The 13,428-nt window shown below is 45.7% G+C and overlaps 1 protein-coding gene and 1 non-coding gene across 2 annotated transcripts in view; both read right to left on the reverse strand.

The window, feature by feature from the left end:
• Positions 1 to 13,428, reverse strand: part of RC3H2 (ring finger and CCCH-type domains 2) — a 30,410-nt gene that overhangs the window by 10,708 nt on the left and 6,274 nt on the right. Inside the window, 8 exon segments of the mRNA XM_087914614.1 lie at positions 1 to 84; positions 1,310 to 1,624; positions 3,014 to 3,126; positions 3,998 to 4,116; positions 6,671 to 6,803; positions 9,541 to 9,741; positions 11,107 to 11,282; positions 12,537 to 12,770. Of these exon segments, the coding sequence (XP_087770740.1) occupies positions 1 to 84; positions 1,310 to 1,624; positions 3,014 to 3,126; positions 3,998 to 4,116; positions 6,671 to 6,803; positions 9,541 to 9,741; positions 11,107 to 11,282; positions 12,537 to 12,770 (1,375 nt within the window).
• On the reverse strand, positions 8,483 to 8,597 carry LOC113444057 (small nucleolar RNA SNORD90). Its single transcript, XR_003375178.2, has one exon. It is a non-coding gene; the product is annotated as a small nucleolar RNA SNORD90 (small nucleolar RNA).

Below are 13,428 nucleotides of genomic sequence, written 5' to 3' on the forward strand. Positions count from 1 at the left end.
GGGAGGGGAGGGGGAGGAGGGACAGGGCCTGCTGAGGTAGCTGCGGTCTGGTTCACAGGCGTTTTCGGAGAGGAGCCGGTTTGACTGTAAGAATCAGAAAGGTTAACTTAGGGCTGCCGCCGCCGCCTGCATTCAAAAGGGGCTGGATGAGCAAGATCCGAGCAGAAGGGGCCTGTTAGGAATGACAGTCACCTAACAGTTGGGTTGGCAGTACATAAACCAGGATAGTAATTTAATACTGTATCTTTAAGAGAATGCTGTAATTGTGATTGGCTGAGGTTCTTCCAAGATGGAGCCAGAAACCTGGTTTCTTTCTTTCTCCTTGCATTTCCCGTTTTGCCGTACTGCCTGATCGTCGTTCTGTTGGATTGCTGGGAGTCTTGCAACTCTTAGCGAACTCTGTTTACTGAACTCTGTTTAGGATACTTGACTTTGTTTTTGGATTATCCCTGGACTGATACTAACTGCTTTAACCGTGTATGATTTGGACTGCTTGTTGGACTTCGTTTACCCGTTTACTGGAAGTAAAACCTACATTTTACTATTCGGTTTATCGGTATGCTGGTTGTGTGTTATTCAACATCGCTCTCACTACGTTTTCCCGGGAGTGCATTCATTCTTCTAACGGGGAATACCTCAACAGGGCCAACCCAGAGGAGGAGGAAGCCAGGGGTGGGTTTCAAATATTTTAGTAACGGGTTCTCTGACTGGTTGCTGGGTGGGTGTGGCCTAGTTAGCTTCCTGAACCATGAAGCGGGGGGGGTGTTTTTGCCTTCCCTGGGCTCCTTGAGCCTCCGGGAGGATGAAAACGGCCTCCTCAGGCTCCGGAGGCCCATTTATCGCCCTCCCCGACAGTGGTGGGATCCAAAAATTTTGGATCTGTGACCGTGGCTTGGTGGGTGTGGCTTGGTGGGTATGGCAGGGGAAGGATACTGTAAAATCCCATTCCCTCCCCACCCCACTAACCTGCTTTCCAGCTCTGTTCTCCTGTGCAGGGCAACCAAAGGAGACCCAGCTGATCAGCCAGGACTCGATGGGAGGCAGAGAAGAGGTGGGGCCAGTCAAGAGGCGGGATTGGCCAGTTCTCTGAACCACTCAAAATTTCCGCTACCGGTTCTCCAGAACTGGTCAGGACCTGCTGAAGACCCACCTCTGCTCCACACGGGCCCTGCACTTGCCGGGCATCCAAAATGGGCCACTTGGGGATTCCTGGGAGGGGCAGGGTGCGGTGGGCAGGGCCGGCCAGAGGTCGGATTTGCCGGAAATTAAAAAAATGATAAAATGGGGGGATGGGGACCCCAGAACCTACTGTTCAGGCAGAGGCTCGTTGGGAGACAAAGCTGGGTTCTGGCTGTTCGCCACGGCCTTCCCTCCTTTCTTCACGTGCTCCAGAGTCCGTAACGAAGGGCTGTTCATACAACGGGGAATCAGCTGGGGGCCGCCGCTCTCTGGGCTGGGACTCCTGTTGGCGCTGGACGAGGCCTTTCCTGCCGGGTCCATGTTTCCTATGATGGGAAGGACACTCCCCACGGTGGCAGGGAGGGGGCTGGAGATGCTGGCTTTCCCAAGCAGAGGGAAGGGTCTCACGGGGGCAGCACTGATTTTCTTGTTTCTTAGCCGATACCTGCAGGGGACAGAGAGGAGAGCAGAGCTCGGTTGAATCTTCCCCCTACACCACCACCAAAAAAAAGATAGAGCCAGGAATTGAGATATAAGATTGACCCCCTTAAGCTACATTGGGGGAATCTCCAAACTCGGCAAACTTTTTGTGGACTTCAACTCCCAGAATTCCTCAGCCAGTAAAGCTGGAAGTCCGCAAGTCTTAAAATAGAACAGAACAGAACAGAATATAGGATAATATTGGAATGGAATGGAATGGAATGGAATGGAATGGAATGGAATAGAATAGAATAGAATAGAATAGAATAGAATAGAATAGAATAGAATAGAATAGAATAGAATAGAATAGAACAGAACATAGAATGGAACAGACTATAGAATGGAATGGAACGGAATATGGAATGGAATGGAATGGAATGGAATGGAATAGAATAGAATAGAATAGAATAGAATAGAATAGAATAGAATATAGAATGGAACGGAATATAGAATGGAATGGAATGGAATGTAGAATGGAATGGAATGGAATAGAATAGAATAGAACAGAACAGAACATAGAATGGAACAGACTATAGAATGGAATGGAACGGAATATGGAATGGAATGGAATGGAATGGAATGGAATAAAATAGAATAGAATAGAATAGAATAGAATAGAATAGAATAGAATATAGAATGGAACGGAATATAGAATGGAATGGAATGGAATGTAGAATGGAATGGAATGGAATAGAATAGAACAGAACAGAACAGAACATAGAATGGAACAGACTATAGAATGGAATGGAACGAATATGGAATGGAATGGAATGGAATGGAATGGAATGGAATGGAATGGAATAGAATAGAATAGAATAGAATAGAATAGAATAGAATAGAATAGAATAGGGAATGGAATGGAATATAGAATGGAATGGAATGGAATGGAATGGAATGGAATAGAATAGAATAGAATAGAATAGAATAGAATAGAATATAGAATGGAACGGAATATAGAATGGAATGGAATGGAATGTAGAATGGAATGGAATGGAATAGAATGGAACAGAACAGAACATAGAATGGAACATACTATAGAATGGAATGGAACGGAATATGGAATGGAATGGAATGGAATAGAACAGACATAAGAATAGAATAGAGATTAGAATAGAAAAGAAATAAAATTAGAATAGAAATAAAACTAGAACAGAACAGAACAGAACAGAACAGAATTCTTTATTGACCAAGTGTGATTGGACACATAAGGAATTTGTCCTTGGTGCATAGGTTCTCAATGTACATAAGAATGCAATCGACATGGGACACCTGGATCCAGGCTGGCAAGCTGACCTTAGGCCCCAGGCAGATGGGGAGGGAGCGGGCTGCGGTTTCCCCCACCCCAAAGACTTACTTCTCCAGCTCCTCCTGCGAGTGAGCGAAGGTGCAGTTGGTTCCGCGTGGACACCCGCCCTGCTGTCTGAGGTCTCGGCACAGGCTGGTTTTATACTTGCTGTTCGGCTGTGGCTTTCAAAAGAGAAGAGAGGAGAGAAGTGAGCGGGCATTGCCAGCTTCTTGTGCCTGGCTATCTCTGTCAAGGGCAACCAACCACGCATTAGGCCACCATGGGGGAATCGTTGGTCTTTACAGCCTTTGTGCTCGAGTCTATTTCTGGAGCAATCTGGGAAATGGGCTTATTTGCGATCTCTTTTGGCAACTTCATGATCCTTCTCTTTGCTTTTTACGGGTCACAACTTCTCATACGTAAATGAGCCAGAGTCATTCGGTGTTGTGCAGCTGCTAAATCGAACCAAACGGACAAATACATACTCCAGCAGCCAGTGGCTTTAAGGGCGTTTAAAGCAGGTGTCTCTAACTGGATCAGCTTCAGCTGGGTGAACATCAACTCCCAGAATTCCCCATCCATGATGGCCATGGCAGAGAATTCTGGGAAATGACCTCTAGGTTAGGAAAAGAATGATTTAAAACTTTGGACCAAGAAGGAAAAATCCACACTTATTTCTCTCCAAGCTTTCGGATTTCAGCAGCCACAACTGTCAACTAACAAAGGATGAAAGTACAACCAGGCATTAAAAAAAAATTAAATGAGTCCTCTGAGATTTCAATTGTGTGTGTGTGTGTGTGTGTGAGAGATGAGAAGGGGTGGGGGGAAGAGAGAGAGACAGAGAGACAGAGATGGAGAGACAGAGACAGAGAGACAGAGAGACAGAGACACAGAGAGAGAGAGAGACAGATACAGAGAAAGAGATAGAGAGACAGAGAAAGAGATAGAGATAGAGAGACAGAGACTATTTAGTTTTAAGCTTACTTGCTGTTCTATGGGTTTCTGTGTGCATCAAAGGGCTACGTTACAAGAAATCAAACTGGAACCACCAACCTGTGGAATTTCGGGGCCTTTTCTGCTGTGGTTCTGGATGAAATCCACAAGGCCACGCACCACAGTCTTAACGGCCACCGTGGCGTTTTCCAGCTGCTCCCATGTCGGAGACGCTGCATCTGGGAGGGTGCGAAAAGGGAAGAATTAAAATGAACTTTCGGTGAGCTTATCAGGAACACGTCGCAAATGTGTCCGGTTCCATTTTGCAGGTGTCAAGAGCGATTTCGCTCTTTCACCTAGTTACTTCTTCGCTCGCAGCTGGACAACAACTGGGAGGAGGGTAGTTGGAATGTTTGGGGTGGGAATGGAATGCCAAGACTCCATTTCAGTCTTGTTGCCACCCGCAAGGCCACTCCGCACAGCTGTTTGAACGATGCAGGCTGTTCTCCTAACAAAAGGAGCACATTTAATTGGATACCACAATGAACTGAGTGGGGTGGCCAAAAGGGGAAAACTCTAGTTTAACTTTGCATGCTGGAAACTTTCACTTCTTCCGTGCCAGTGTAGTGTATTCAATAAGGTTTTATTTGGGGGAAGAACGATGTCCCAGGGGTTCCTTTTTGGGGGATTTGCTAGCTGGACAGCTGACAGCAGGCCTCCTCCAAAGAGTCCTGTTCAAGAGAGCAAAACTCACAGCAGGATTAACCTTTCTTTAAAAATGGCTGGGTTACTGATGGACACTGTTTCCCACAACCCCAAGAGGAAATCTCCGTGTTTTCTCCCCTCTATACAATCCACCTTCTCCAAAAGATGATGGCAGTGAAACTCATCTCCATCCTGTAAATGAAGATGCAATCATCCAGGCCAAAAGTATCTTAAAAGGTTGAATCATCGTAATGATGTGACTCCAAATTATAATTAAAAAAAAGCCAACTATGATCTCATAGCTGACGACCTGGTATCTCTTGATTGGCACCGTTTGTTCACAGGTTGTAATACCACAGAAGACCGTTATAATACTTTTTTGCTCAAAGTCAATAGAGTCTATACATTCCAAAAATAATCCTTAAAGCCAAAAAAACCCCTCAAACCCAAATTACCCACAACAATAAGAAAGTTACAATCCCCACCCCCCCAAAAAAATCTCTTTGGCGAGAAAACAAAACTGGCTACGTAGCCAACTTTAAAAACTGTTACAAAGCCTTATGCTGCCAGATAAATGCAGAATGCACCAATGGTAACCAGACCAAAGTTTATTAATACTGAGGCGTTTCGATACTCATTGAAGTAATTTTTTCAGTCAAATTTTGGGTAGGCAGGGAGTCAGAAAGTCATTGGAAAGAGCCAACTTCTTGACATACAGACCGCAGGGGGTTTCTCTCCAAAATGAAAAGCAACGTGTAAATGAAGATTCAATCATCCAGTCACCATGATTTAACCTTTTATGCTCCTTTTGGCCTGGATGATTGAATCTTCATTTACACGTTGCTTTTCATTTTGGAGAGAAACCCCCTGTGGTCTGTATCGGCAAGAAGTTGGTTCTTTCCGATGACTCTCTGCCTACCCAAATCTTCATTTTGACAGAAGTTACCTTTTGACAGAGTAACGAAATGTCTCACTTTTAATAAACTTTGGTCCGGTGGCCATGATTTAATCTTTCTAGATCATTTATGTCATCTTTTGCAACCAACAAAGACTGGAAAAAGTTTCGCATGAAAAGGATCAAACCATGTTTTATATTAATTGTTTCAATTACTACCCTCAAACAACACAATAGGACATTGCACACCACAACAACTAGACATAAGGACAGTTTCCCCCTAAAACGACTAAGTCCCACAACCCCGTCAAACTATTTACTAAGACTCTATTACTATTCTTCTTCTCATCCTTCCTATTACCTATCTCTTATGGCTTATGGCTATAATCGTGTTGCTTGTATCATTACAATTTATATTGTTTTGTTTTCCTAGTATGTTTTGATTGTGTATTAGTAACCTCTGTATAATTTGATTTTTAGTAACCTGACTACCACGAAGTGTTGATATCTTACGATTCTTGATGAATGTATGTTATTTTTTCTTATGTACACTGAGAGCATGTGCACACAAGACAAATTCCTCATGGGTCCAATCATACTTGGCCAATAAAGAATTCTTTTCTCTTCCCTTCCCTTCCCTTCCATTCTACATTTTGGTTCTGTTCTGTTCTATTCCATTCCATTCCTTTCTTTTTCATTCCTTTCCATTCTGCATTTCTGTTCTTTTCTATTCCATTCCATTCATTGTTCTGTTCTGTTCTATTCTATTCTGTTCTGTTCTATTCCGTTCCGTTCCATTCCTTTCCATTCCATTCCTTTCCATTCTGCATTTCTGTTCTATTCTATTCCGTTCCATTCCATTCATCATTGTTCTGTTCTGTTCTGTTCTGTTCTGTTCTGTTCTGTTCTATTCTATTCTATTCTATTCTATTCTATTCTACTCTACTCTACTCTACTCTATTCTATCCCATTCTATTCTATTCCATCAATTCTATTCTATCCCATTCTATTCTACTCTATTCCGTTCTATTCCGTTCCATTCCATTCCATTCCGTCCCGTCCCGTCCCGTCCCGTCCCGTCCCGTCCCGTCCCGTCCTGTCCTATCCTATGTTGCCTATACGGGAGGAGGGGAAAAAAGGAGACAGAACAAAGCAGGAGTGTGTGGGGCTCCGCCTTCTCTCCGCCAACATACCTGGATTAGGATCTATGTTAGCCAAGAATTCCAAATGGGGACGGAGCCGATTGAGGTTGGCGGGGTCCCCCGTTCGCTGCAGAACAATGGTTAGTTCCTGCACGCTTTTCGCAAAGGACTCCGGAGACTGGAGCTAAGTGAAAAGAAACACACACACACACGTTTTGCACGCATCTTTTGTCGACAGATTTAACATTTCCAAAAGCTTTTCCCCAAGGTGGGTGGGACGATAGTGCAAAGTCATGCAACAACAGAGTGGCCGATTTTTCGGGGTGGTGGTGGTGGTGATGGGGGTTTCCTGGCATTTGAAGGAATGAGCGTTCTTTCTTAACGTAGCACCGATGTTGCAGCTTAACCTACAGATATTGGAGCGGGAGGACATATAAAAATATTATTTGGGTGCTGAGCAAGGCCTTGGGTGATAGGAAGAAAAAAAGCAGGTTCACTTCCATCCAAATCTCCGAGGTGCCTTTGCAGGAAGCAAATGGGACTTCCTTTTTTTTCTTTGAAGACATTTCGCTTCTCATCCAAGGAGCTTATTCAGCTCTGACTGGATGGGGACAGACAACTGGTCATTTGCATCCTTTTAGAGAGTTCTTGAGGCCATTTGGAGGTTTATCCGGGTCCTGAGGGTCCCCTGAGTGGTGCTCCTCTTACCCCTAGTCTGCAACTTTCGTTTCCTCTGGAAATCCATTCCTCCTCCCACACCATTCCAACTGTGTTCATCCCAAATTGCATAGCTAAAAGTCTGCAGAGAGTCTCCGCCATCCCGTTATGCTGTCTCAAAGGTGCCCTTTTTTTCAGAAGGCAAGTGGACTTTCTTGTTTTTTTTTTCCTTTCGTAGATGATGAGTCTGCATATCGGGATGAGGTATTACAGCTATCCCACTGGTGCAAAAATAATAATCTTCTATTTAACATTAAGAAGACCAAGGAGGTTATAGTGGACTATAGGAAAAAAAGAGCAGACATTCAGCCACTGTATATAGAGGGAGTTTGTGTGGAACAGGTGGTTGAATGTAAGTATCTCGGGACCTTCATTACAAATGACCTGACCTGGAGTGCAAACACCGCTGCTTTAATTAGGAAGGCACAACAACGGTTGTATTTACTAAGGATTCTTAGGAAACCACAACTGGCTGAGAGTCTACTGACTACCTTCTATCGGAGTTCAATTGAGAGTATATTATCCTACTGTCTCTGTGTATGGTTCTCGAGCTGCACAGTGGCAGAGAAAAAGGCAATTCAGAGGGTGATTAAGATGGCCCAAAACATCATTGGCTGCTCACTCCCCTCTTTGGAAGAACGGTATAGGAATAGATGTAAGAGGAAGATATTTCATATATTGAATGACTCCTCTCATCCGGGACACCAGCTCTTTGAACTATTACCATCGAGAAGGAGATTCAGGGTATTAAGAACAAGGACGACTAGATTTAAGAACAGTTTTTATCCAAGTGCAGTTTTGAGTTTGAATGCAGCGTCATAAGATTTTTGTGGAATTTAATGGCTGAGAGTAATGGGGTATTTACATTTTTAAATTGTATAGAGATTATTGTATGGTCTGTTGTGTTTAATTTTATTTTTCTTTCAATGGTGTTGTCCAGTTTTACTTGTGGAAGAGCACCTCATTTCGTTGCACCCGCTTGCGAGTGTAATGACAAATAAATTCTTATGTCTTAGACGTTTCACTTCTCATTCAAGAAGCTTCTTCAGCTCTGACCAGGATAGTGGGGAAATGTCTTCAAAACCCAGGTTTTGTTTCTCGGAAGGACATACAGCACAGAGGGCAGAGGAAAACCCTTCGTCCCCAGAACGGAGCCGCATCCTCAGACCGCATAAACAGAAGATCAGCGTTTAGGAGCCGCAGCTCCGAGCTCAGAATCTGCCCTATGCAACTTCATCACTGGATGCGTCAAAGCTCACTTGCTGGCAGGAGGAAGGGGTGGGGGTGGGGGCAAAGGAGGGTCTTCAGCCAGTCCTGACCGGTTCCGGAGAACCGGTAGCAGAAAGTGTGAGTAGTTCGGAGAACCAGCCGATCCCACCTCTGACTGGCCCCGCCGACCCCATCTCTTTTCTGCCTCCCATCGAGTCCCAGCTGATCAGCTAGGTCTTCATGTGTTGCTCTGCACAGGAGAACGGAGCTGGAAAGCAGGTGAGTGGGGTGGGGAGGGAAGGGGGATTTTGCAGTAACCTTCCCATGCCACGCCCACCAAGCCACGCCCACGGAACCAGTAGTAAAAACACTTTTGAGTACCACCACTGCCCCAGAATCCCCTAAGCAGTTAGTGCCGGGAACAGAGGTTGCGTGACCCAAATTAAACCGCACAACGACGAGACTAGGCGAAGCCAGAAGGACCCAAGCCCCCAGCCCAAGGCATGCTGGGTAACATGGAGGGGGGGGGGCTAGCTTTCTAAGCCCCCCTTAAATATCTTTCCCGTCCTCCCCTCCCAAAAATCAAAGGGGGATCTTGAGCAAGGGCAGCTCAGAAAGCACTTGACTCAATGCTTGTAAGGTTTGCAGGGAGAAGGGGGTCTCTGCAGAGGTGGGTATTCACCCGGTTCTGACCGGTTCTTGAGAACCGGTAGCGGAAATTTTGGGTCGTTCAGAGAACCGGCCAATCCCGTCTCTGACTGGACCCGCCAACCCCGTCTCTTCTCTGCCTCCCATTGAGTCTTGCCCTGCCCAGGAGAACGGAGCTGGAAAGCAGGTCAGTGGGATGGGGAAGGAAGGGGGATTTTGCAGTATATCCTTCCCCTGCCACGCCCACCAAGCCGCGCCCACAGAACCGGTCGTGTAAGCTTTTGAATCCCACCCCTGGGGAGGGGGAGTGGGCAGAAGCAGCAGCTTCCTTGGAGGCCGGAGCTGACCTTATCGATGATGGACTGCATGTGGGATTTGTGAGCCAGGTCGCCGTAGAGGAGGGAGGACCACTGCTCGGGAGAGATCCGGAGACCGGCTTCCAGGGCGATGTGGACAATCTGAGCATCATGCTCCCGCCTCAAGGCCTCGTAGCTGCGGAATTCCTCCTTCAGCTGCATCAGGGAAGAGTCCTCGTCCCTCTTGGTGACCTGAATAAAGAAACATGACCCGCTCAGTTAATCCTTTCCAAGACGTCCGGAGTCACTCTGTATAAATTTGTTTTTTTTTATATATATGTATACATATATATATGTTGTGGCTCCGGGCTTGGATTCAGCTCCTGTGACTGATATGAGTTCAAGTGAGGAGGTCATGGCAGAAAAATATGAGCCGGCATGGCTCAGTGATTGGACTGGTAACCAGGATGAGGAGATGGACGTGACAAAGGAAGACAGACCTGATGTATTAGAATTGTCAGGACCTTTGACCTCCTCTGGTTCCTTATCTGATCAACAGCCGGGAATGGCTGACAGGGAAGTTTTGAGAGAGTCTTCTAGTGGAGATGAGAACTTGGAAAATTTGTGGTTAAATGTAAGGAACAGAAGACGGTTGAGAAGGCAAAATCAGCTGGAACGAAGGAGGAGGGTGAGTCAGTAAATTAGCACCTTGCCTCAATGAGTATAAAAGGACACAGCTGGGCTGGTACATTTTGCCAGGAACAAAGTGACTATTTGAGTGAGGACGTTACAGCAAGAAGCTCTGAGGCTGGAGATTTATTGCCAGGACTGGTTTGCCGGACAGAGTGAAGATTTATGCTGTGGATTGAGGTTTCTGCCAGCCGTTATCTTGTAAGACTTCTTTCCGTTTGATTTAATTGTGAAACGGCTGCTTTCTGTTTTGTCCGTTTGAATTTTGAAGGGGAGTCATAACATATATATATTTTACATACAATAAATCCATTCCATTTCAATCGTGTGTCGATTAGGTACATATTTCGTGTGCTTAACAATTACTAATAATGCTCTTATCGATACAACAATAATCACATTCCCATATAAGTAACATTCAATATATCTATTTCACAAGCTTCTCTTATTGCATTATGGTTCATTTTAATTAGTTTTATTTTCTAACCATTGATAAAACAAATCCCATACCATATAATATTCAGATTCTTCTTTTTAATTTCTAAGGTTAATCTATTCATTTCTGCACATTCAAATATTTTTTTCAATTACTTTTCCGTTTATTGGTATCTTATCACTTTTCCAATTCTGAGCAAATACAGTTGTAGCTGCTGTAAATACAGGTATGTTTTTTCTTTCTTTATTGTAACCTTCAGGTATCATTCCTAATAAAAATATTTCAGGTTTCAAATCTCTAGGTTGTTTAATCATTTTTTCCAACCACGTGTGTATTTTAGTCCAATATCTTTTAGCTTCTATGTATGCCCACCACATATGGTAGCATGTTCCTGGTGCTTGAAGACACTTCCAGAATTTAGTTGATTTATCTTTGAACATTTTGCTGTACAAACCCGTATCGTAAGCAAGTAAGGTACCCAAATGTCACACCTTGAAGCAGGACGCCCGATAGAGCAGCTGCACCACGTGGCCGATGCTGGTTTTCGACGCCTGGGGGAACCTGGGCTCCAGGCGCTGGACCACAAACAGCACCAGGACTTTGCGGGAGAGGGCCGAGCCGTCTTCCAAGGCCAGCAGGACCAGTTTCAAGGCTTCCTCCTGCATAGCTGGGAGACCGAAGGATGGCGTTACGGTGGGGGAAGCCGAACCAGAAGAAACGGGGTGGCCTCCTTTCTCTTCCTTGCCAGGAGGACTTCGAAATATCGAACAGAATGGAGCTGGAAGGGACCCTGGAGGTCTTCTAGTCCAACCCCATTGAAGCAGGAGACCCATACGATTTCAGACAAATGGCTGAAATAGTATAGGGTCTCCTGCTTCAACAGGGGGTTGGGTTAGAAGATCTCCAAGGTCCCATCCAGCTCCATTCTTTTCGATATTTTGAAGTTCCAATCTCTCTCTCCAGGGATGGAGCACCCTCAGCTTCTGGTGGCGAGGAGTTCCACTGGTTAATTGTCCTCACTATTAGGAAGTTTCTCCTTAATTCCAGGCTGCTTCTCTCCATCGTTTCTTGCCTTGCCCTTCTGGTGCTTTGCAGAATAATTTCTTCTCCTCTCCTTTTGTGGAAGCCCCTCAAATACTGAAATACTGCTATCATGTTCTAATTCTTCTTTTCTCCAGACTGGCTAAACTCAAATCCTGCAACTGTTCTTCACATGTTTTAGTCTGCAGCCCTCTGATCATCTTAGTTCTGCCTTATCAAGACCAGGGGCTTCCAGGAAGTGCCCCAAAGGCAACTGAACTTCTTGTTTTTCTTTAAGACATTTCACGTCTCATCCAAGAAGCTTCTTCGGTTCTAATTAAGTGGTGGGGAATGGAAGGGAATTATACTCTCTACAAGCATGACCTGAATCCTGATATTTAACGATCCTGATAAAGCACCTTCTGGTGCTTTGGAGAATAAATTGACCCTCCCTCTTCTTTGTGGCAGCCCCTCAAATACTGGAATGCTGCTATCTTGTCACCCCTTAATTCTTCTTTTCTTCAGACTAGCCAGACCCATATCCTGCAGCCCTTCTTCCTATGTTTTTGTCTCCAGCCCTCTGATCATCTTAGTTGCCCTTCTCTGCGTTTTTTCCCAAGCCTCAACCTCTTTTTTGTAACGTGGTGACCAAAACTGGTTGCAGTATTCCAAGTGTGGCCTCACTCAGGCTTTATAAAACGGTACTGACACTTCACGTGATCTTGATTCTATGCCTCCGTTTACACAACCCAGGGTTGTGTTAGCTTGTTTAGCTAACACCTCTCACCCCAACCCTCCTTCCTCACAGCGGTTAAACTGAGAAAAGCCGCCTCTTCCTATTAAAGCTGAACAACAGCGAAAGGCGGCCGCCTTCTTTCTCCTCCTCCACCACACCGCTCACCCGGCCCGAGGAACTGGCACCCCCTGGCCCGGACAGCGGCCCAGAGATTGGCCGAGAGTTGCTGCGGGTTCTGGTGCTGCAAGATCAGCTCGGTGACGGTCCTTTCCCCGAGGGAGCGAGCTGCCCGCATGGCCCTGATGCGGCCTTCTTCTTCCACCAGCTGGCAGTTCACCAGGGTCACCAGCTTCCGTTGCATCGGCCGGCTGAGCGTGCTCTGATTTAAGCTAGCCACACCTTTGAAGAACAACAGGACAGTTACGGACCAGGGTGAGGGGCAAGGAGTCCCCGCTTCCCCCTCAGAAATTGTCCTCAAAATACTGTATTTTTTGTAGTGTAAGATGCACTTTCCTGCCTCCCCACCAAAGAGGGTGAAAATGTCTGTGCGTCTTAGGGAGTGAATCTTGCCGTCCAGCACCCTTTGGTCGTTTTTGGCCTCCATGTGCCCCGTTTTTGGCCTCTGTACATCTAATTTTTGGCCCACTATTGGCCTCCCTGCAGAAACCAAAATCGGTCCCCTCAAAAATGGGCTGAAAAATGGAGCGCATGGAGGCCAAAGGTGAGCCAAAGAACGGGACATGCGAAGGTCAAAAAGGGGCAGAAAAAACAGGATGCGCAGAGGCCAAAAATGGGGTGCGTGGAGGCCAAAAAACAGGACACAAGGAGATCAAAAAAACAGGGGCGAAAAACAGGATGCATGGAGGGCAAAAACGCCTCCCAAAATGGGTTGTGGGGAGGCCAGAAACAGGCTGAAAAACAGACTGCCCAGAGGCCGAAAACAGGCAAAAAATGGGCTACGTAGAGGTTTAAAAAACGGGCCCAAAATGGTGGGGTACAGAAGCTGAAAACGGGCTGAAAAACTGCATGTGTGGAGGCCCAAAACGGGACACGCCGA

The sequence above is a fragment of the Pseudonaja textilis genome, chromosome 17 (genome assembly GCF_049901715.1).
Source record: "Pseudonaja textilis isolate UNSWEBS1 chromosome 17, rPseTex1.2, whole genome shotgun sequence".
Taxonomy (NCBI): Eukaryota; Metazoa; Chordata; class Lepidosauria; order Squamata; family Elapidae; genus Pseudonaja; species Pseudonaja textilis.